Genomic DNA, 22,937 nt, shown 5'->3' with positions numbered 1-22,937 from the left:
CCTAGATGATATCTTTTAATTTATATGAATGTTTAACGGAATAATATACAGCCTATGTCCATCCTGAAGTTCCATTCTAACTATTATAATGAAAGAATTTTTGAAATCGGATGAGTAGTTTCGGAGATTACCTCCTACATCCAAACTTACAAACTTTACCTCTTTATAATATTAATATTGATTACGATTTTAAAATAACATTAATTAAATTAATTATTTTATAAAAAATTTTAAACCATTTTTTAAGTTTAAAAATTTTTAAATTGTGTTTAATTATCTTCTAAAAATTCTCTTCTAGTATTTAAATATTTTATTTATTAAATTAAGTAATGAAGGGGTAATCAAGTGTTTTATATAAAAATATATTAAATTGTAGGTTCTATAAATTTACAAGTTTATTTACTTATTTAAGAAATTATAAGTTAAAAGTTTAAATTTAAAAACCCCCTTCTCTGGCTTAACTTACATAAAAATTGTATATTCTGCGAAAATGCAACATGATCTTGATATAGTGAGCATTTGATATAGTGAATTTTCTATATAGCGAATGATTTTATTGATTTTTGCTGTTCTTTATGCAAGCCTATATACTGAACTCTTGATACAGTGAAATATTTAGTTCAATTTTTCGGCAATTTCATTTTTATAAACTTTTTATATATCAAACATGAAACAAATGCTAACTTGTTGAATGAAATATAACTCTAGCTATTACATCACTATCTACTAACTTCAGCTTTATTAGTTTCCGAGAAATCTTGCGAATAGACAAACAAATTGACGTCAAAGTAAATATAGAATCTCGACTCGATATCTGTTATAGCTTCTTAGATTGGTAGTGGCAAAATGTATATAGGGATATCACAGAACTTTAGTACAGTACTATCTTATAAACTTCGTTATGTACACAGTTATACATACTTTAAATTTTGGTAATATCACAATTATGTATAACTGTGTACAGTATATTATAAAGTTTATAAGATAGAAACTAAAGATGTGTGATATCACTTGGAACCTCTTATTAACTCTTAACAATTTTTACACAACTTTACACAATTTGTAACAAGAAATGAACATTAAAAATGTAGAAAGTTTGTAATGTTCGTTAAACTAAAGATAAAATTTACATAATTACTTGAATTAATTTCCCAGTACTTACTTGTAACTAAAATTAACATCATAAGTAACAATAGGATGAGAAAATTAATAAAGCGTACACATTGTTAAGGATGTAAGTTTGATATTTAAAAAAGAAGCTTTAATTTATTTAAGTTATAATTATTCAGGGCTGCAATTTGAAAAAATTGTAGACCTATAAATTCTCTCTGTCGTCCGTCCGTCCGTCCGTCTTTCCTTAATCTCGACAACGGAGCTAGATAGATGAAAGACGAGACCAGATAAAGAAACCCAACTAACTGTATATGAACTTCCGATACAAACCGAAAGTCACGTTATTCCAATTCAAAACGTTTCCCCTGAAAGGAGTTAATAGAAAACCGGTACGACTCTCTTGTTAAAGGAAAAGTATGATGTACAGGGGCAAACCACTACTAATAAGATGGACAGCATGTATTTTAAATTAAATAAATGAAAAATATGATAAAAAATTTCAGCTCGGCATTGTGGGACTGTCACAATAAATAATTGCTTGTTTTTTTTATTATATATTTACTAAAATTATAAGTATAATTTAATAAAATTTTAGTAAACAAAGATATTTTATTCTAGTTGAATGTCATATTCGAAACATAGAATTGGAATTTTGGTTATAGGCCTATTGTGAGAACAAGTCTATCTTTACGTGAGCTGAGAAGGAAATCTGAAGAACAAAATCAGAAAATCTCTTTTTTCCTATGGGGTATGCAGAATAAAAAGAAATAAAAAAAGTAATAATTCATACAGCTCAGTTACGGTGTCGCTGCTTCGTGCCAAGTTGCCTATATCAAGAACGTAGCATTTCTCCAGGAAACATTCACGATCAGCTATTGGATGAGCAATGAGGACGTCGACTGTTTTTATATCAAACTTTCTTGAACGAGATATATATACTGACATTACCCTATGGACTAGTGAGGTTTATTCTGCTTTCGTATATATATATAAACTCGCCTTGTTATAAGAAGACCTTACTGTTAGAAAGTGGAAGCAGGAAATTATATATATCTTTTTATTTATTTACAAAAACATCTAAAATGTAACTTCAAAAGTAAACAATGTTTTTTGTTTCAGCTAGAAATTACAGAAAAGAATGAGTATATTTTCTATAATTATAATTTAGAAGGTAAACAGAATTCTAACTAAAAAAGATTATAATTAGCTATTCATATTTAGTATAATTGTCTGAATAATTGTCTGTATTTATCACATAATGAATTTTAGAAATTGGTTATTACTTACACATAATCAATAAAAGCAGCCTTATTTATATATGCAGTAGACTCTTGATATAGTGATTCCCCATATTGTGTAGTCACTAAATCGAGTGTACAGTTTTTTGTTGATCCTTGTTATTCTATGTATATAGAGTGAATACTTAGTATAGTGAATGATTTAGCTCAGTTTCGTAAGAGTTTACTACGTCAAGAATCCACTTTATTTACTAATAGAAAGCTGATATATAGAAGAAAATAAAGTTTTTACACTTAAAATATATTTTAAAATATTACAGTGCACTCTCGATATAGTGAACTCTCAAAAAATTGAACTAAATCAATCGCTATATCAGAGTAAATGGGTAAAGAATATCCAAAACAAACAAGGTTGTTCACTGGATATCGAAACTCGATCACTGTGTCAAGAATCTGTATATAGGATAATGGATTTTGAATAACCTTTGCAGTCTATTTTGTTTGAAAACATTTGAAAGGTCAAAAATATTCAGTTTAAAAGCTAAACGTATATAAATTCTAAATATAAAAAAAATTCTAAGGTTAAATTCTTTGAAAGGTATTTTATGTTTGTTGGAAGAAGTATTGTTGGAAATATTTATATTTTGACCCGAAAAACTTAAGAAAATAATTTCTCCAAGTTTAATGTAAGATTGAGTATTAAAATACAGGACGAACCAAAAGTAGGTTGATAGTAAATGATACATGTATTGAGATTACATATACAATTATATTTACTAATACAATACATTACAATTTTATCAATGCAGGTGATCAAACTGCTGTCCATCACAATTTACGCAGCTTCGAAATCTAATTTCACCATTTGACGCTTCGACAAACATTTTTGCACAAGTACCTTTGTGTATTGATTTCTTAAAATGTCTCTCTGATGTAATTTTTCAACCATAACCATAACCAAATTAAATATACAGCATTGTTATAGTATAAACCTAAAACAAACCCTATTCCACCTACTGTCCACCTACTTTTGGTTCACCCTGTATATTAATAACTGAAATTAATTGTCTAATATAATTTTTTGATGGTGACATTTTATATATTTTTCATAGTAAATAGTGAGTTATACAGGATGTCCCAAAAGTCTAGATACACGTAATGTAATGTCTCAACGGATGATAGCAGGCCAAAATAAACAATGGGAGTATATGTTATGATGCGTGCTAAATTTAATGGTGACCATAAAGTTGACCTCGAAGGGACATCCGAGACGAAAAATATCAAGTATTAATACAAAGTTGTTGAGTATACAAAAATTGGCAAGAATAAGATTTTGTTCGGTACATAAGACGAGAAGATAAACGAAAAATAATCCAAAAAATTCAGCAACGAGTTGCATAACTTTCCCGGCTGTTATGAGTTTTTACTTTAAAAATAACTTTTATATTATTTTACGAAATACAGTAGAGCCTCGATTATCCGACTCAATTGGGGACTGGGGTTGGTCGGATAAATGAAAAGTCGGATAACCGAAAAGTATGAAAAATCCATTATTAGTGTAGTATATTATATTATTATATCACATGTAATTAATATATTAGTATATCGCTATTAACCTACTTCGCGTTGAATTTTCATTGATGTTAAGCCTAACAAAAATTTTTTAAAATAATAATTGTCGTTATTGTATCGTTAAAAATTAGAAAATTAAGCCTCGTTTAAATGTTGACTCCCTTTCATGGTCGATCCAGTGTTGCCAGCTAAAACACTTAAAAATAATATTAAAGTAGCCAAGACATAGCCAAATATTGTAGCGCCACATCACTAGCGGACATTTGAAATTTGCCGACTAGGACGGTCGGTTAACCGAGGTGTCGGTTAATCGGGGGTCGGATAATCGAGGCGCTACTGTAAATAAAATTGCGTGTGACACCATCTGTTATCAGATTTTTGTTTATAAAACTTTTAATATTTTTAATTACTATAAAATGGCAAGAAGCTTAATTTTGAGGATAGGAATGTGTTTCATGAAAAACTATAAATGTTAGCAACGAATAAAATCTTTATTAAGTTCTACATTCTCGAGATATGACACACGCCCCTCTATCTCCCCGCCCCTGGACCTTTAACCACTAAAATTTAATAACATCAAAGCTCCTCATATATAGGCCATCATGTCAAATTTCTTTTTTCAATGTTTACCTTACTATGAGATACTAAGCGAAAGACTTCAAACACACACACACACATATATACATATTCACGGAATTTTTTTGTCGTTTTATTCATTTATTTTTCTTTTGGATTCAGGAGGTCTCAAAACGTGGAGATTTGCAAAAATCTCGGAGTGTCAAATTTGACACGATTTCATTACTTTCCCTTGTTATGTATGTATAAAAGACGGGAAAGTAAAACGCGAGCAAAATTTGTCACGCGGTGAAACACCTACAATGTTCCAAATCGGAAGAAAGAATCAAAGGTTCTTCACTGCATGACATAAAATTTTGGTGGTGTTTTTAAATGATTTTTCATTTATCTTCACGTTTATGTACCAAAGAAATACGTATTCTTACTAATTTTTATACCCTCTATAAGTTTCTAGTTGATATTTTTTGGTCTCGGATGAAACGGTTTTAAAGATATTTTTTGAACGATCTTGAAAATGCCCTTTGAGGTCAACTTTATGGTGACCATTGTTTTCGGCAATATATACTTCCATTGTTTATTTTTGCCCGCCGTCATCCATACAGACATTACCTTACGCGTATCTAGAATTTTGAGACGCCCTATATAAATAGGTTGCGATTTCTCTTACTCGTAGTTAAAACTACTAACAAAAACGAATTGTTGCATACATCAATATCAGAAAACGAGCTAAAACTTAACATAATCGATATCGGAGACAAGCTATGAAGTACACATAATCAACATGTAATCTATAACTTACATGTAATCAATAATAGAAAATGAATGTCAGAAAGGCGGTTATTTATTAGTAATTATTAATAGAAGCACAGTACATACAATCATTGATATAAATGAATGTAGACTTACACATAATCAGTGATAGAAAGTGAGCTGTATCCATCTGGCCAAATCAAGAAGCATAAGGTTCTCGTGCCTGTAGGTAAAATATATGTCTCGGTAGTAGAATAGATAAGTGTTGGAGAAGATAAGAGAATCCCCGAACTCCAAATAATCACGATAACGATTAATATTCGTCTCTTTTGTGGTCTTGGTTTCAAAGGACGTACCACTGCAAAAAATCTAATAAAAAGAACTTTTTTTTAAATAATAATTTTCAAATATATCATCTCTTTTCAAGATATTTTTAAAGAAAATTCATTATGAAAAAAGTGACATTTTAACATACTAGTGTTAAAGCAGATCATCAATTACTCAAGCTATTTTAGAGTAATTATTTTAATTATCACAATATTTATTTTACTGTCTAAAGATATTTACATAAAAGATTAAATATTCTAATTGAAGCTTTGTATCTTTTTAATAAATATTTAGTTCATTTACTTTGAAAAATCAATGAATAAGCACTTTATCTTTGTATTATTATTTAAAAAGGTAGTATTTAAATTCGCTTTCTTTACATTTTTAATATTTAATATTTGAAAAAATATCTTTTCTACGCATAAATAATACATTTTTACACGAATAGAGCAGTATAAAAAACATAAATAAACAGAAATTGCTAATAAAAAGAATCATCATCAAATAAAAAATTTAATTTTTTATTAGTTTATTTTATCAAATTTTTAAGAAAACTAGAAAATAAAATTTGATTACATTTAATATTTGATATATTTTCTATGAAAAGATACTAATCTTTCTGTAAATAAAAACATTTCTTTACATTATAAAGAATTACAGAATTGTTTATTTTAAAATAGATAATACTTAAAATTTTATTATATATATTAAGATATTTTTATTGATATAATTTATAAACAATTCAAATATTTAAAATATAATATAATTTAATCAGTAGCGTCATCAAATCTAAGATAAAGATGCGTCAGTGGTTGATACGAGACATCAAAAATGTGACATGTGTCATGGGTCCAGTGGATCCAAAGCATCAGTTAAGGGTTAAGATATTAATGCCGTATATAGTAAATTTTTGATATAATAAACAATTTTATTTTTCTCTGCCATTCGTTGTATGTAATTAACTCTTAGACAAAGTGAATGATTTAGTTCAGTCCTTTGAGAGTTAACTATATCGAGAATCGTCTCTCTATATATGCTATACATATTAAAAAAAACCATTTTCATTAAAATTTATCCTTTCTCACCTAAAACAAATAATAATTTCTTAAATTAAATTTTTAAGATATTATTTTATGTATTTAATCAGAAAGTAGCCAAGTTAACATAATGAATTTGCCAGAAATTCAGCAATTTCTGAATGTCAAAGCCTTGTAATTTATCTATTGGATAAGAAGGATCTCATTTCGAGAAACTTTTACGAGATTCGTAAGCAAGCAATAAAGTCATTGAATAAGGCAGTAATTTACTCTCGACAACAGTTAACTAACTTCTGGGCCATCATTTATGTATTTTAACTTATTAATTAAACTCAATCAGGAAATTTAATAAATAGTAATACATAATAGCATATAAAAATATGTATTTATTTACGTGTAAGTAACATATATTTCATAATAATATATATTATTTAATTCGCTAATAAAACATATTTTGTTTGAATTAATTATATTATTTTGTCAGCAATATATTTTATTCAGATCTATGAATATGTTACGCTTATAACAAACAGAAAAAAATCTCTGCAATCACTTAGATTATGCGAAGTGATTTTGATCAAGTGAAGCAGAATAATCACTTCATGAATAATATGATCAAGATCTTATCAGACTAGAGATGCCTTTAGATCAGAAATAGACTCTCATAACAACATATCATCACTTTCTGAACTAAGAATATGTTAAGAAATGGCACAAAAAGGATTTTTTTTATGGATTTTTTTCCTGAAATTTGTACTTTAAAAATGATAAAAATTTCCTTACATGTTATATCTTATTCTTAAAGATATCATAAAGAACAGATGTTACTTCAAAAGGAAATAGTATTTGATGCTTTAAACATACATTTTATATTATTTTTGAATCTCAACAGTCTGAATTCTATTTAGCATTTTCTAGAGGAATTGAAAAGAAACATATATACAATTTTATAAATATTCAATATTTTAATGTATTCCCAGTGAAGAATTCTTAATATAATTCTTATGTTTAATATGCACTTAAGAATTTTAATGTCATTGACCTTTTCTTGAAAGTATCTCTTAATGTTTATTTAATCCTATAAATGTGTAAGAGTTGTGTAATTAGTTGTAAAATACAACTTTTAACAAAATCAATATAATTTAAGAAAATAAATTAATAAGCCCAAAAATCAGTTAACCGGTTTAAAAATTTTTACGCAGCTGGGTTAATTGACTTTTGGGGAGTTTTCTATATTAATTAATCTCTAGCTATTTTAATTGGAAAGTTATAAATAAATAATTACATTCAAGGAGTTAAATTAAGCACTTTAATTAACAAAATATTTTTTTAACTTAACATTTATTTTCTATATTTAACTGAAACTATAATTAATTATTCCAATTACACGTTAATCTCTAGTTAGAATTGACATTTAAATTAAATTTCAAATTAAAAGTAGGGTTTTTAATAGAAAATTTAAATTTTAGAGTTTAATTTTTAAAATATACTTGCTTAAAAGCAAATATAATATTTTATAAAATAAAAATTTAAACATTTCAGAAAAATATTCAGAGCGTTTTTAATTGGGCAATCGTCCAGAAAAACCAAGAAAAATATCAACAGATGGAAATATTTCTTGATATTATTATTCTTTTTCTGATAAAATATTATATAAATCAAGAATAAAAAAAATAATACTCAATAAAATGAAGTTTATAACAAAGAAAGGAATTAAATTTATTGAAATGGAAGAAAGATATAAGAATATTTATATTCATTACAACGAATGTCTGGTTTTTAGAAAGTTTATAAAATGCTCTCCATTGAATCTTTTAACAATGTAATCGCATTACTATTTATCAATATTCTTTTGAATAATCATTTATAACTGTGTGATATTGGCCATAGAAAAATAACAAGGACATTTAAAAGTATAAATATCCTAGTATGAGCATTAAAAGAAGATTATAAATTTTATTCTAACAAAGAAATGTAATAAAAAAATAATTTATATGAATTTCCAATAAAATACTCGTAAAATAAATGTTGTAAAAATGAAAAAAAATCCACATTTAGAAACCATCAATTTATTTTTTATTCAAATTATCTAATAAAATTTGCCTTCGTAAAATTATATATGCAATATTTAATATATTCTATAAATACTTTTCACACTAAAATTATCAATAAAAATGTAATATTTGAATTAAATTTTGTGATTTTTTTACAAATTTATTTATATTTTTCTTTATATTATCCTTTAAATTTATTTTATTCGTATTAACGTGTTGTTATTCATATCGGAGGATATTTATTGAAATGAAGAATTTTTATGCTCCAATATGCTATTCATCATAAACAATTAACATAAACGTAAAAAGATGATATTTTTTCAGAAATAGCATCTTCTTTAAGTGAAATACTTGGAGTTATAATGCCGCTTAACCTGTCATATGCGAAATCATTATAGTATAATGTAATATTCTGCAAAATTTGTTAGATAAAACAATGTAATTTATTATAAAAAAGAGTTTTACAACAAATTCCGTAATTTATTCACTATCCTAATAATTTGGAAAAGTTTGCTATATGCATATTTCAAAAATCCATATACGAGATTGTGAAAGAGAAACCTGGAACTATAGATAGAAACCTATATTAGAAACTCCTGCTCTATAGAAACCAGAGACTTCTATAGAGCTCCTATAGAAACCAGAGATTTCTATAGAGCAGGAGCAAGTGTCCGTTTTAAAAATATCCAGCACAGGTAGTCAAATTAATTGTGTATTTTTAGCCTATAATACAAATTCCATTCCAATAGTGTTTTCACTTGGCATTTGAGCATGGACATTATTCATTTCAACGTTTCAACACTAAATTAGGATTTTGAAAGAGTCAAAATCAGATAGAGAACCACAAAATTTTATTTTGACTCCACAGTTTTGTCTACAGAAAAGGATAATACATATTAATATTTCATTGATTAAATTAGATTGGTAACAAGTTTTCATAAATATCACCATAGATATGTAAGAAATTCTATTAATTTGTTACATATAAAATATATTACAAAATATAAGAAATTTTCTAGTGGATATGTCTTCCTAAACTGTTCTTTATTTATACTATATCTTAAACCTATTTTGCTTTATATAAAATAATAAAAACTAGATTTTCTAACTGATAATTCATGATATATCAGAAAATTGCGTAATTGTAAACTGAATTACTAAAAACTGTTTGATAAACTATATTACAAGTTATTCCTTTTCATAAAAAATGTATTTAATATTTACACAAATATTTAAATACTTTGAGAAAATTAGTAATCGTTTGATAGACTATTTATGAGACAGTTCAAATGCATTTGCTAAGCTCCTGGGATATATTTATTCTGTATTCTAACGAGACTTTTAGAGTTACCTTGGGACTGTTAATTTTAATCATATCAAATGTTCATAAAAATTTACTGCGTGGTTTGGTTTTCGATCAAAATTAACAAACTCCACTATTTACTGTAAGTCTTTAATATATCAAATCTGCTTTATCTGCTAAAGATATGTCTTTCCTTAGTAGGCATACTAACAAAATATAAGACTTTAACGAAATTTTGTAAGACTGCCCGCCAAGTAAAAGAGCCACTGACTATGTATAGAAATCAGAGTTGCCGAATTTCGGGGGTCGATTTCTCCGGCCCCCAAACATTTGAAGTAATTCCGAATATCTCGTTCAAAAGATAATTGATTTTTTAGGTAGAATGCAAAATTTCAAAATTTTCTATAAAGCGATTACAAAAATAGAAGCAATTGAAAAGTGCAAAAATCGCCAAAAAAGCTGTATATTTTAAATTTTATACAGTGAAAAAATAACTAATAAAGGTAATGACAGCAAGGACTGTAAATAATATGTATAGTTAAGGAATAAAACACATATTTAAAAAATGATTTTATTATGGAAATTAGTAAAAACCGGTTGAAATATTGAAAAATCGTGTAAGAGTATTGAAAAAGTGTTTGTATCTTGTTTATTTTGTATGAAAGAAAGCCCACTGAGGAGGAAAATATTGTAATTTCCAAATGCATCTGGATAAAATAAAGTTGTTGATTGGCTAGTGTATTTAGAGTGTGTGGATGTGATAATTCTTAGAAAATAACTATGTCTGAACCGGTTACATATTGAAATTAAAAAAAAAAACGAATAAAACAGAAAAGATAAATCATAATTGTATTTTCTTCTTTTTCTTCATCCGACACTGCAGACGCTCATAGAGAAAAATTACTTGAATTAAAAAGCTTAAATTTTTAAACTCAAGTCTTTCTTGTTAGTAATGAATTGACCTGGAAGTTTCGCAAGAAACTTCCAGGTCAATAGGTCAAATTTCATTGGGTTTCCTATAGAGTTGCTTAGTTTTTACGGCTTAATTTTATGCTTATAAAGATTAAAATTCATTTATTTCCATGCAAATTTTTCAAAATGTTATTTAGAATTACAAAATCTCAAATTTATGCGAATTAAATCTTTTTATAAAGATTTTTCTAATCTTAATTTTTTTCCTCTGTTAGCGACCTTTATTTATATAACATTTATTGCAATAATTTCATAAAGAACAAAAAATTTTTGTGAAGTCACTAAAGAATAGTCTAGAATTACGTAAATGATTTAAATTACTGTAACATGTAGTTTTTATAATTTTGAAAACATTTAAGTCAATTTGATGATAAACTCGAAACTCTTTCTTGTACAGTACATTTATTGTATATTAAAGACTTATAACGTACCGTAAATTATTAAAATGACATAAAATAGATATTATTTTTATTAAGATTTTAGAATTATAAACTTGAATTATTTAAAATTGTTAATTTATAACAGATAATTATAATTTATTTTTTTAATTGTACGCTTCATTTCATCCGTTTATCAAATGGAATAATAAAATCTTAAATACAATTAAACAAAAATCGATTTACTTTAATTATAACAGTTTAAATTGTTTTTAATTATCAAAAATATATTTTAAAACTTATTTTTTAACAAATATTTTTTTTTTAATAAAAACTCTGAAATATTATTTTCTTCACGCGAAGAAGAAATGTAATTCTGCAAGTAAGTGATTAAGTTTTAATTGATTTGGGAAGAAAAAAATGCATTAAAAAATATATTATTATTTTCTGCTTTATAATTGATAAAAGCAGATATATTTCATCAATTTTTTAAACTTCGAGTTATTTAATAAATATATTTTTAAAGGAGACAAACAACGTACTGAAAACGATATTAGTTCTTCAGATACTTCTAAATAAACTTTTAAACTTCTAAAAATATCCGATGATCTATCTTGAGTTAATAAATAAAATAATGAAGCTAATATTATTTATTAATTAGTTACATGAAATGGATATTAATGTGATTAAAAGTAAAGAATTAACCAATTAAACCGTGACAAATTACACGATATAGAATTCAAGACAGCATTAAGTGATTAAAAATTAATTAATACTTTTAAAATAAAAATTTTAATACATTTTAAAATTACTTTAATACTGTATATAATTTTTTTAGTTATAAAAGATTAATAAATTAAGTATGAAATTCATTTCATTAATATTAATTAATTATATTGCATTCATTTCAGAATTTGGAATAATATTTTTTTTTTTGTTTTGTTTTGTTTATAGACTTTCTTATTTAATCAAGTGAATCGATGCAAAAGTTTTAAACTAAGAAATTTAATTTTGTTGAAAAATAAATTTCAGTTGTTAACGAGACAGAAAACAAATGGAACTAATTGAAAACCAATGTTTTTGGAAAGTTTGTAATCAGTAATTTCAATAATTTAGAATAGTTGTTACTGAAATTAGGAAGGAAAGTTTTCACATTAATTCAACGTTTCTTCATTTTGTTCCTTTGGCATCGTTTTTAAAACTGGAACATTAGGTTTAGAGAATACATTTTTGTGTGTGTAGCGCACAAACTATAATATATTACAAAAATTAGGTTCTTAAAAAATAGTTATTCGAATGATAGAAACTCGTATTATTGAATATTTAATACGCAGAATGCTGTAATCACTTCGCCTGAGATGTTACGGAGCATTACAATGCTTTAACACTTCACGTAGGTGCGATGATATTGAATACCATAATCATTTGCTTAGTGTAAGAAAGAAGTTTGGAATGGCGATCGAAATCGACTCGAAACAGCTTACAAACCCATTTTTTACTAAATTTTGTAAAACGTAAAGAATTGCCTCTTGAAATAGATTGTCGTTCAAATATTTCTTTGTGATAAGTTTATTCGCTCTGTAATTGTAACTGTTAAAGATATAACCTTTTCCTATTGTTGTAGTTAATGACTAAATGGTTTAGAGACTTTCTCTTCTTAGAGAACTTTAATGGCACTCTTAAATAATAGAATTTTTTTCACATCTGACAAATATTCCTTCTCTTGAATAACGGATGTAGAAGATATCATGAAAGCTAAGCCAGTCTTGGCAACTTCAAGAGAAAGCAAGTAATCTTATAAAGGTTTATATAGGTTTGTGAGAATTACAGTATATTGTCTACTAGATTTTGAGAAGCACTCGTATATAATCTTTATTCCAAAACCTATTTCTTCAAATTTTCCTGTACTTCAATTGTCTACAGTATTAATTGAAGTAGTAGATTAACCTTAATGATCCATACTGATAACTAATACAAAAACATATATTCTAAGAATAAAGTTACTTCCTTATACTTGTTTGAACGATCTCTATTATGCTGATTTTTACGCCAACTAACTATATAAAAACAATCAACAAACGATAGTTACATGTTAAACTAAACGTGACCATAAATAACTAATTGGTATTAATTTGTTAACTGTAAATAAATTTTTAATCTGTATGATATCTGTTTGATCCTCAAAATATAACGAATTTAAAATTAGAAAATTCCTGCCAAAAATTTTGCCTCATTTGTAATATATCCTAATAGCCCGCCGGACCAGTCCACCCGGAATCGAACCCACACCAACGTCATTGATTTGGGTTCTTTCACATTCTAGACACACATTTGAAATAGAGAAATCTCTTAAACTGAATGTAAAAGTATATTTTGAGCCTTTAAAAATATCTGAAAAGTCATAAATCAGACAATTTTTTACACATTTATACAGGTTTTTAAATGTAGAATAAATACAGACAAACGAACAGACAAAAACGTATATATAAACGTTATATAGTCGTTAAAAATATTTGTCATCATAAGTTTGTGCAATTTTATTAGTTTTTATAATAATAAATTCTGTAATAATGTAAATGTGATGAAACATTACAGAATCATAAATATTCATAATAAAAATCGATTCAATCTCATAAGTCGAAGAAAATACATTAAAAAACTAAAAATTAAAGTTTAAACAAATATATTTGAATATTTTAAGCATTATTCTTTGAATTTTCAATATAAAATATTCTATTATAAAAAACTAAAAATAAGAATATATAAATTTATTTCTTAAAATACATAATAAATAAATAAATACTTTATTAAGTGTATAAAATGTCTTTTGAAGTTCTTCAACAATTTTAATAGTATTTTTGAATGAAGAAGATGTAAATTGTCTCGTCCATCAAATAATAAATCATGATTTTAAATAAATTCATGAAATAAAATTTATAGTTGAGAATCTGAGTGAATAATAGGCAATAATGTCATGAAGAAAAATGAAAAATAAGGAGGAAATTAACAATATTTATATAGGAAAAGTCAAATTTAAATATATTTAACTTCAATTTACTCTCGAATTTTTGAAATTGTCACCTGATAAGGATGGGGTGGTTAGGAATCACGTTTCGGAATTTTTTAGGAAAAAAGAAAATATCCGCATACTTGATAAAATTCGAAGAAGATTTTCTAAAATAATCAAGATATTATTAACAGAAGTTATTTTATAACACAATACACATCAATAAGAATCTATAATTTGTTATCGATGCTTCCTTGCAATGAAGAATAATGCCCATTAAAATAATTATTAAAAAGTCAGATTTAATAATTATTATCTACTAAAATTGCTTTACTAAATCCTTATACTTTAATAAGTAATTTGAAACAGATTTTTTTATCAAGAACAATTTTTTCCAACAAAAACGATTTAAAAAATGAAGTAAATTTCATGAGCATGATTAAAATTAATAGTTTCTATAATAAAGATAAGAAATCCCATTAGAAAACTAGATAAATATCTCCCAGAGGAGTATTATCAGGTAGCTTATTTTTCTAAAAATAACACTAGTATTTACTATAAAACTATTTTAAAATATATTTTGCATAATCAAAAAACAATAAGGAATATATAAACCGTGTGACTATATTTAAAAATTAAATATTTTATCTATAATAAAACTTGATCAAGAAAGGATAAAAATCAAAATTTTATCAAAATATTTCTTGGATTAGTAAAATTTATCGTATACAGTGATAGAAGCGATTCTCAAATACAATCATGGACTAGTTAAAAAAAAAGTAATTTCATGTAAAAATATATGTGCAAAGTTACATCAACATTAAAGTTCAGCATTTGCAAAAGCAATTTAAAATTTCGTTTTTTCTATAATCGAAAAAAGGGCTCTCAAATTCTGTTATCTCCCTCTGACTCTCACTGTTATATTGTATAACTCGTTATCTTCTAATGACGATTCAAGAAAAAGCTAGACTTTTGTAAACCACGAACGAGAAAGAATAAGCCGAAGACTTATTAGGGGGAAAATGCCATTTATTTCAATTGAAATGCGAAAATCAAATAAGTTAAGTACACAATAATTAAAGCTGTTGCTAAAATATGTTAAACTAATATAGAAAAGTGCCTTTATTTTTATGGTAATGTATTGTACAAACGGACTGTAGAGAAGATCGCGAATTTACACGACAAAATACTGAAATAATGCTAGATTAACGCCTGTAAGTATAAATAATTCACAAAATGTAATTGTAAAATGAAAAAAAAATTCTGATTTGGACCAAGGATGTTTTTATTGTTTAAGAAATTACTATAGGTGTGGGAAGTAACTCAGAAAATGAAAAGAAAATAACGGAAAGAAAAAAAGCCAAACGGGTAAAATAAAAAAAGTCTGTAGACGGAAAACAAATTTTTGTTATTCTTAACAAGTTGGCTATTTCGAAATCATAGGGCCTATATTTAAAAAGTTATGTGAAATAGCAGCCATTCTTCTATGCAACCAACAGCTAGGTTAAAGGATGAGAATCCATTTTCTCTTATCTATCGTGTAACTAGGATAGAGATATGTAGAAGACATTGAGACACGCCTTTGTCTAGTAAGTGGACAATATCAGGGCTGAAAATGAATGAAACTTGAAACTGCTTTTGAAGATTCAAAACGTGAATGTAATTAAATGTAACTTTTATATACTGTTTTTTCTCACGAAATGAAAACTGTTTTTAACTCGAACGTGATTCCGTTACAAAATTTATTATTTTTTTCCGATCTACCCTAATATATGTATATGTTATATAGTATTTTCAACATATAGTAATAGTTTTAAAATCGAAAATATACAAGAGTCACAGTAAAATTACAACAATAAACCTTCAAAATGAATCAATACTGTCAAATTTAGAACATCCAAAAATTAACATTTTACTTTCCTGGCTGTTATATATAACAGAAGGAAAGTATGGCGATCGGTCAAAAAATTGCCCCCCCAAGATTTTTACATTTTTGGACACAAGGGATCTTGAAACGTAGCGAAGTGCAAAAAAAAAAGTTCGGAGGGTTTTTTCTATATGTATGGTTGTTAATGTGTATATAGGGGTATGATTTTGTTGACCCACTTTGAAGTTTAAAAACTCCTGTGCTTTTTTTTGAAATTTTCTGAAATTTTACAGTATTACAGTATTTTGTGTTAGGGGATTGATGCTATTAAATTTTCATGGTTAAAGGTCGAGGGGTGGGAAGATATTCAAGATAATGGAATCGTGTGTATTTCCAGTAGGGTCGGACTTAATGACAATTTTACTCGTTATTAGCATTTACAATTTTTCTATAAAACCCATTCCTACTCTCAAAATTACTATAAAATTCCTGAAATATCAATATCACAAGAAGTATAAGGTAAACATTGTTAATTCCGTGATAATGGTAATTTTGTGATCTTTTTTAAATTCATCATCATCAAATAAGTAATGTAAGATGAGATTTGAAATTTTGGTCTCAGATTGCGTGGATTATATTAAATTCGAAAGTTTTGTTTGTTTGAGTAAACTGCCATTTTACAAATGTTAGCAAAAAGATTTTTATTGTAAGAAGGAAAAAAATGGATATTTGTAAGTGTTGTAGGAGATCAGTTTTATCTTAAATTTACAGAAAAAAACATGTTAAAGGTAAGTGAATTATTCTTCGATATTTCAATAAATTAAGAACTGGAGATGTATTTAAATACGGTGTTGTTATTTTTTACTGTATTATGAGTTTAAATTTCCTTAGCTATTTGGACAACGTTCTTAGCTCTCGCTGTGAAATTGTAGACACATTGCTTAATTTAATTAGACTAATAGAGTAAAAGCCCTGTCGAGCTCGATGGATAACTTGTTTAATAAAGTGATGAAGCAACAAACAAGACAGGTAATCCGTATTCTGTGATGCCTTAAATTGCTAAAAGGAAAAAGTTCTGAGGATAAATTTAGAAAAAAAATTGAGTGGCAATTACACCATATGGTTCCATGGTTTCCTTCTGAATTTTTAATTAACTTTTTACATGGAATTTATAATTTTTTTTGGTTGAAAACAGCTCCTAAATGCAGTATATATTATGTATTATATAATAATATATACTATAGTCATTAATAAACTTCCATATAGCTACTTCCTAATTCCTAAAAAGAGCCACCATGAGTCTTCCCCATTATTATTAAACAGTGCCCGTTCAGTATCTGAGAATTAATACACGGACGATTTGCATTGTAAACAAAATTATCATCAAATTATTTAATTTTTGAAACATACAAATTTATGTGTAAACCTCATTACCATAAACGTACAGTAATTCCTGTTTGAAATACTACAGTTCAGCGCCGTGCTTAATTTAAATATAAACAGTAATTCTAAATCGAGGTTTGACTATATTATATAATATTTTAAATACGCTGTACATCCGTATAATTTATCGGAGATTGGTTTTAGTCAATCAAAAAAGAAAGAAATTATATATTATAAGATTATATCTTTCTTATCATAGCAAAATATATAAACTCATATAAAGATGATTATTTACATACGAATCACAGTTTTACATACAATTTCAGATATTATTTCATGTCTACAGAATAATGTTATATAGCGGATATGAACAACAAGTTAATAGCAATCAATCAGTCGATCACAGATAATATTTATTATTAATATTATTATTGTCTGTTGAAAGACAAATGAAAAGAGCACACAAAAAAAGCACTTGCTGAACGAGCGAGTGATTTTTTTCATGTGCTCTTTTCACTTCGATTTATATCTCAGTTATGTTGTAATTTTATAAATTTGCTGTATTGTGCCCTGACAATTTCAGTTGCGTGCAAAACGAGTGTATCAAATAGAAGCTAAGCTTATGTTTTGCACGCTAAATAGGGGAAATAAAATTTGTTTTTGTTATGGTGAATGTTAAATGTCGCTGTTTAATTTATACCTTAGTGTCTTTCCAAAAAGAGATAATCTGAAACGTCAATTACCGTGTAATAAATGAATATAACTATGTTTCAGTATAATTTTATAGCAGTAACTAAAAAACTTCGTATAAAGAATAAGAATGAGATAAATGATCATCGATACTTTTGTGTCATGAAGATCAATCGTATCCCACTATGACTTTGTCAAGTCTGTTAAATAGCAAGGCTATCGTTTGAGGCATATGTCAGGGATCCTTTTGTGAAAATAAGAAGTTTTGGAATAAAGAATTATGGATTATCTTAAAAGTTTTATATGGTGATTATTACGCCTGATATTGTTCATTATTTAAAAATTGAAAGAAACTTCATATATTTGTTAATATTTTTTTATTTAAAATCCTCTTTCGTATTAAAATAGAAAAATTTAATAATATTACGTCAGGCTTACTATTTATTTAGCATTCTTTTTCAATAATTTTCTAAGAAATTCTATAAAATCCAAGAAACTTTAGGGGGAAAAAAACAGTATTTAACCATTAAGCATCAATTACTTTTTATGTTATTTTGACATTGCTTTCTAGTAAGGTAAATAACCATGCCTTAAGAAAAATCGCTACTACTGAAAAAACCATAAAATAGTTATATAAATCGAAAGAATTTCTTTGTAAGTGAATCCATTAATCTGCGTTTAGAGGATTCTCCTGAGGGAATTATATAAGTTAAATCTATTAAATAATATTTTACTTTCTGAAAACTTTATGGTTTCAAATTAAAAATAAATAAAGAATAATAATTTATATATATGTGACTATTACAAAATACAATTATTTTAAAAATATTCTTTAGAGATCGCTTATATTTTAAATTTTATATCAGGTTTTTTGTGGATTTCTTTCAGCTTTCTTGAATTTGAATATATTTAATATCTTAATATTAATTAAAATTAAGCTTAAAATACATAAAATTTAAATTATTATAATATTAAATGTAATTTCAGAAATTATTTTAAAATTATATAGGAGTGTCCCAAAATTCAGTTAACAATTACAGTAAAAAATTATGTTAAATTTCTTTATAGAGGGTAGTACAAAATTAGAATAAATATCGCTTTTTGGGTGTGTGTGTGTGGGGGGTTTATATACTTGAGAAAATGAATCATGAACTAAGTTTGGAACAGTGTTTTCTCTTATAAAATTGCTAGAAACATAGTTCATAATTTAGTATTTGATTAACTAATTTTTGAGCCATTCCCTTTAAATATAAATTCTAAACCTATCTGCACATAAATAAATAAATAATATATTTAAATTAATTAAATTGTTTATTTAATCTATAAAAAAAGTAAAATTAAACTATTAACATATTAACGAAACAAATTTTTAATTATGAAATAATGACAACATTTTCAGAAGTAAATTTTATATATTCAGCAATTGTAATGTTGGCATGATAGATTTTATGTCACGGTTATAATAGTAGCTAACAAGACTGATGATTGTTACTATGTTACAGGTCCTAAACAACAGATAATTTCCTATATTGGTTGAGATTTACGACCGGATTACTCTAATCTCCAATTGCGGAAAAGTCAAAAAACACCCCCTCATAACAAACATATTGATTTACGAATGTTTAAAGTCTTTTTTTTTTCTCCGCGTGAATAGTTTTTGAGGAAATATTTGATAAATTTACACACTATAAGAGGCTTTTTCAGAATAGGTAAATTTGATGTACTGTACAGAAAATCTTTTACCATAAATTATAATCTGTTTATAATATTAAGACATTTTAGTTTATGTGGATTATATGTTTATCTTCATCAACCTCTTTTGTTTATGTTATTTTTGATGTTTCAAGAGCATCTTGAGTAAGTTTAGAAAATCGTTTAAAATCGTTTTCTGTATCGTTTAAAATATGTAAAGTTTAATATTTTTAGAATATTAAAAATTTGTAGGATATACACATTATAAATTTATCTTTATTTTCATTATCATCAATATTTCTAGTTTAATAAAGTCCTGAGAATTAATTCTTAGAAATTACTTTGCTTAAGTGATACTTAGAAGATCGATAACACCTTGATAGAGATGGAAGCTATTTATATCTTTTAGAATAAATTCTAAAAGATATAAATCTTTACATACTTTTTAAATACTTTTTAGATTTATTCTAAAAGATTTTGTAAATAGAAAGAAATTTATTAGATATTTACAAATTACTGTATTTTGTTTATTCTAAAAGCAATATTTATATAACCCACTATTTTATTAATATTCGAGTTATATATATATATATTAATGTCAAGGTCTTGAAGAGTTTAAATTTCTATTGGTTGGGACGTAAAAATTCATTAATTTAACTATAAAAGTTAAATTTTAATCATAAATATTTTAATAATTACTTGGTAAACCTCTCCCCATAAAAACCACAAAAGAACATTGAAAGAAGCGCTAAATACTGATAGTAATTTCTTCATTATACGAGGTGGCGAAAAGTAGGCTTTCCTAGGTTTTTCTAGTTAACTAACTTTTGGTCACTCCGTATTCCAATAAAAATAAGTAATGAGTACTTGGCTTATATATTATGCAACATGAAATTAATCAATATAGCACTATAATAAATAATTTTAGCACTACGCGCGGGCAATTAGATCAGCAAAGCAATGATTTAAACCTTAGCCAAAAATATTCTGTAATTGTTTATATTTTAAAATTATTTCATATCCATTGTAAATTTGAAAGTATATTGCATTTTTTAATTTAAAAAATTTTTTCGAATAGAAAAATAAATTTAAATTTAATCAAAGAGTCTCTTAAAAGTGACAGAATAAATCGAATTATTTGCACATAAAACTGTCTACAATACTTTATTACGTTTCTCCCATTTCCTATGGTTTGGAGATTTTAATTTTAATTAAAATTACTGCAAATTACTTTTCTTCACTTATTTTCTCGAATTTAGAACATTTATAATTTGTATAAAGTAACAGAGTGATGCGATATACACACGCTTTTCTATATTTAAATATATAAAAGAAGAATAACAAAAGCAAAATTATATTAAAGAAATTCTTTCGTTAAAACGAATAATTCTTGAAATATTTTATCTAATTTTTTATATCGTAATATAAAATAACCGAGTAAAATATTTTTCAAGTATTTAGAAGAAAATTATAAAATTTTAAAAAGGTTTTCTTATTGCCAACTTAACTAATGTAGTTTTGTTAGAGACTAACACAAAGGTTCCATGTTATTAACTTAAATTACTAAAAATTCTCTAAAAATTGTTAAATTTTTCTAGAGAATATTTTAGGATTTTAAAATAATCTTCTAGAGAGATTTTATGGGATTTTTACAGATATTTTCATTAGTTTCAGAAGATTTTCTGGGTATTTTTGGAGGGTTTTACAGATTTTCCTAGCGAATTCTTATAGATTTTTTACAGCCAGGTTAAACAGTGGTTCTTAACCTAGGATGCACGCACCAGTAGAATGGTCGGCATCTTTTCTGAGAGCGCAAAACTCTTATTGATAACTTTTAAAATATATATTTAATAAGCAGCAAAGTTAAGGTTATAGAATTTATAATAAAAAGTTTTTCAAAAAATATTGTTAGTTTTATATTTATTTTTAGTAATTCGGTGTTTATTTTTAACTATTGTTAAATCTCTGTTTTGAGTCTGCGGTTCAATGATATATTATGTAGAATAAATTTTCTTTTTTCATTGATTGAAAATTTTTTCGTCATCTTCATTGAGAACCGAGTCATTTTTGAAATAATAAAAATGTGTTAATATCAAATTTAGATGTGTAATTATGTACTTTTACGTTATAAATCACTAACTTAAATCTTTTTATATTAATAAAGGGACAGTAATAAATTTTATTTTTTAATCTCTTAGATTAAAAAAGCTATATGTAAAATTGGGATATGAGATATGAGATAATGCAATGATACCCACTTAAAGACAAAATTTTATGAATTTTTTTTTATGACGGATGCCAGAACGCATTTTAAAAATTCAAAGGATACAGGTAGTGGAAAAAGTTAAATTAAGAACGTTTTAAAAGAACCAAGTTTAGAGAATTTTTAAAAGTCTAGAAAATTTCATAAAAATTGTTTGAGTTTTCCAATATTTTTCTGAGTTGTAAAAATTTTCATAGCAAATTTTTATAAATTTTTAAAGACGATTTTGAGAATTTTTAAAGGATTTTAAGAAAATTTTAGAAAACGTTTATAAATATGAAAATTTCCTAGCAAATTTTGTGTAGCTTTATAGCTACTTTAAAGATTTTCAGTGTAGGGAATAATCTTTATTTCATTCAGAACATTTATTAAGATTTTCTAAAAAGTAGCAGATGCGCGGCGCAATTATGCTCTTGTCAATATATAGGGGAGACCGGGGCAAGATCGGCATGTTAAGCTTTACTTAAATTTTGTGTAATAAATACTACTGTAAACTGAAAAAAAAGCTTTGCATATTGTCTATTGGAATGTTACCTTGCTATAGAACTGGTTAAAATCAGTTTGGAAATAAAAATAATTAAAATAATTACAACTTTACAAGAAGAGAGAAATTGACGAAGTTGCCCCGGGTATAGGGGCAAGATCGGCAACTTCTCTCTTTTTGTAAAGTTGTAATTATTTTAATTATTTTTATTAAAGTTGCCCCTGGTATAGGG

At 25.9% G+C, this 22,937-nt stretch overlaps 1 protein-coding gene across 2 annotated transcripts in view; it reads right to left on the bottom strand.

The window, feature by feature from the left end:
• Positions 1–22,937, bottom strand: part of LOC111626646 (tachykinin-like peptides receptor 86C) — an 80,508-nt gene that overhangs the window by 10,470 nt on the left and 47,101 nt on the right. For both annotated transcript variants that reach the window (XM_023370097.1, XM_023370098.1), the window contains exon 2: positions 5,406–5,618. In XM_023370097.1, coding sequence (XP_023225865.1) covers positions 5,406–5,618 — 213 coding nt within the window. The remainder of the gene's footprint in view (positions 1–5,405; positions 5,619–22,937) is intronic.

Source organism: Centruroides sculpturatus, unplaced genomic scaffold, assembly GCF_000671375.1.
Source record: "Centruroides sculpturatus isolate CEXI.00-Female unplaced genomic scaffold, Cexi_2.0 scaffold342, whole genome shotgun sequence".
Taxonomy (NCBI): Eukaryota; Metazoa; Arthropoda; class Arachnida; order Scorpiones; family Buthidae; genus Centruroides; species Centruroides sculpturatus.
The sequence above is the reverse complement of the archived record's forward strand: the minus strand, read 5'-3'. Positions and strand labels throughout refer to the sequence as shown.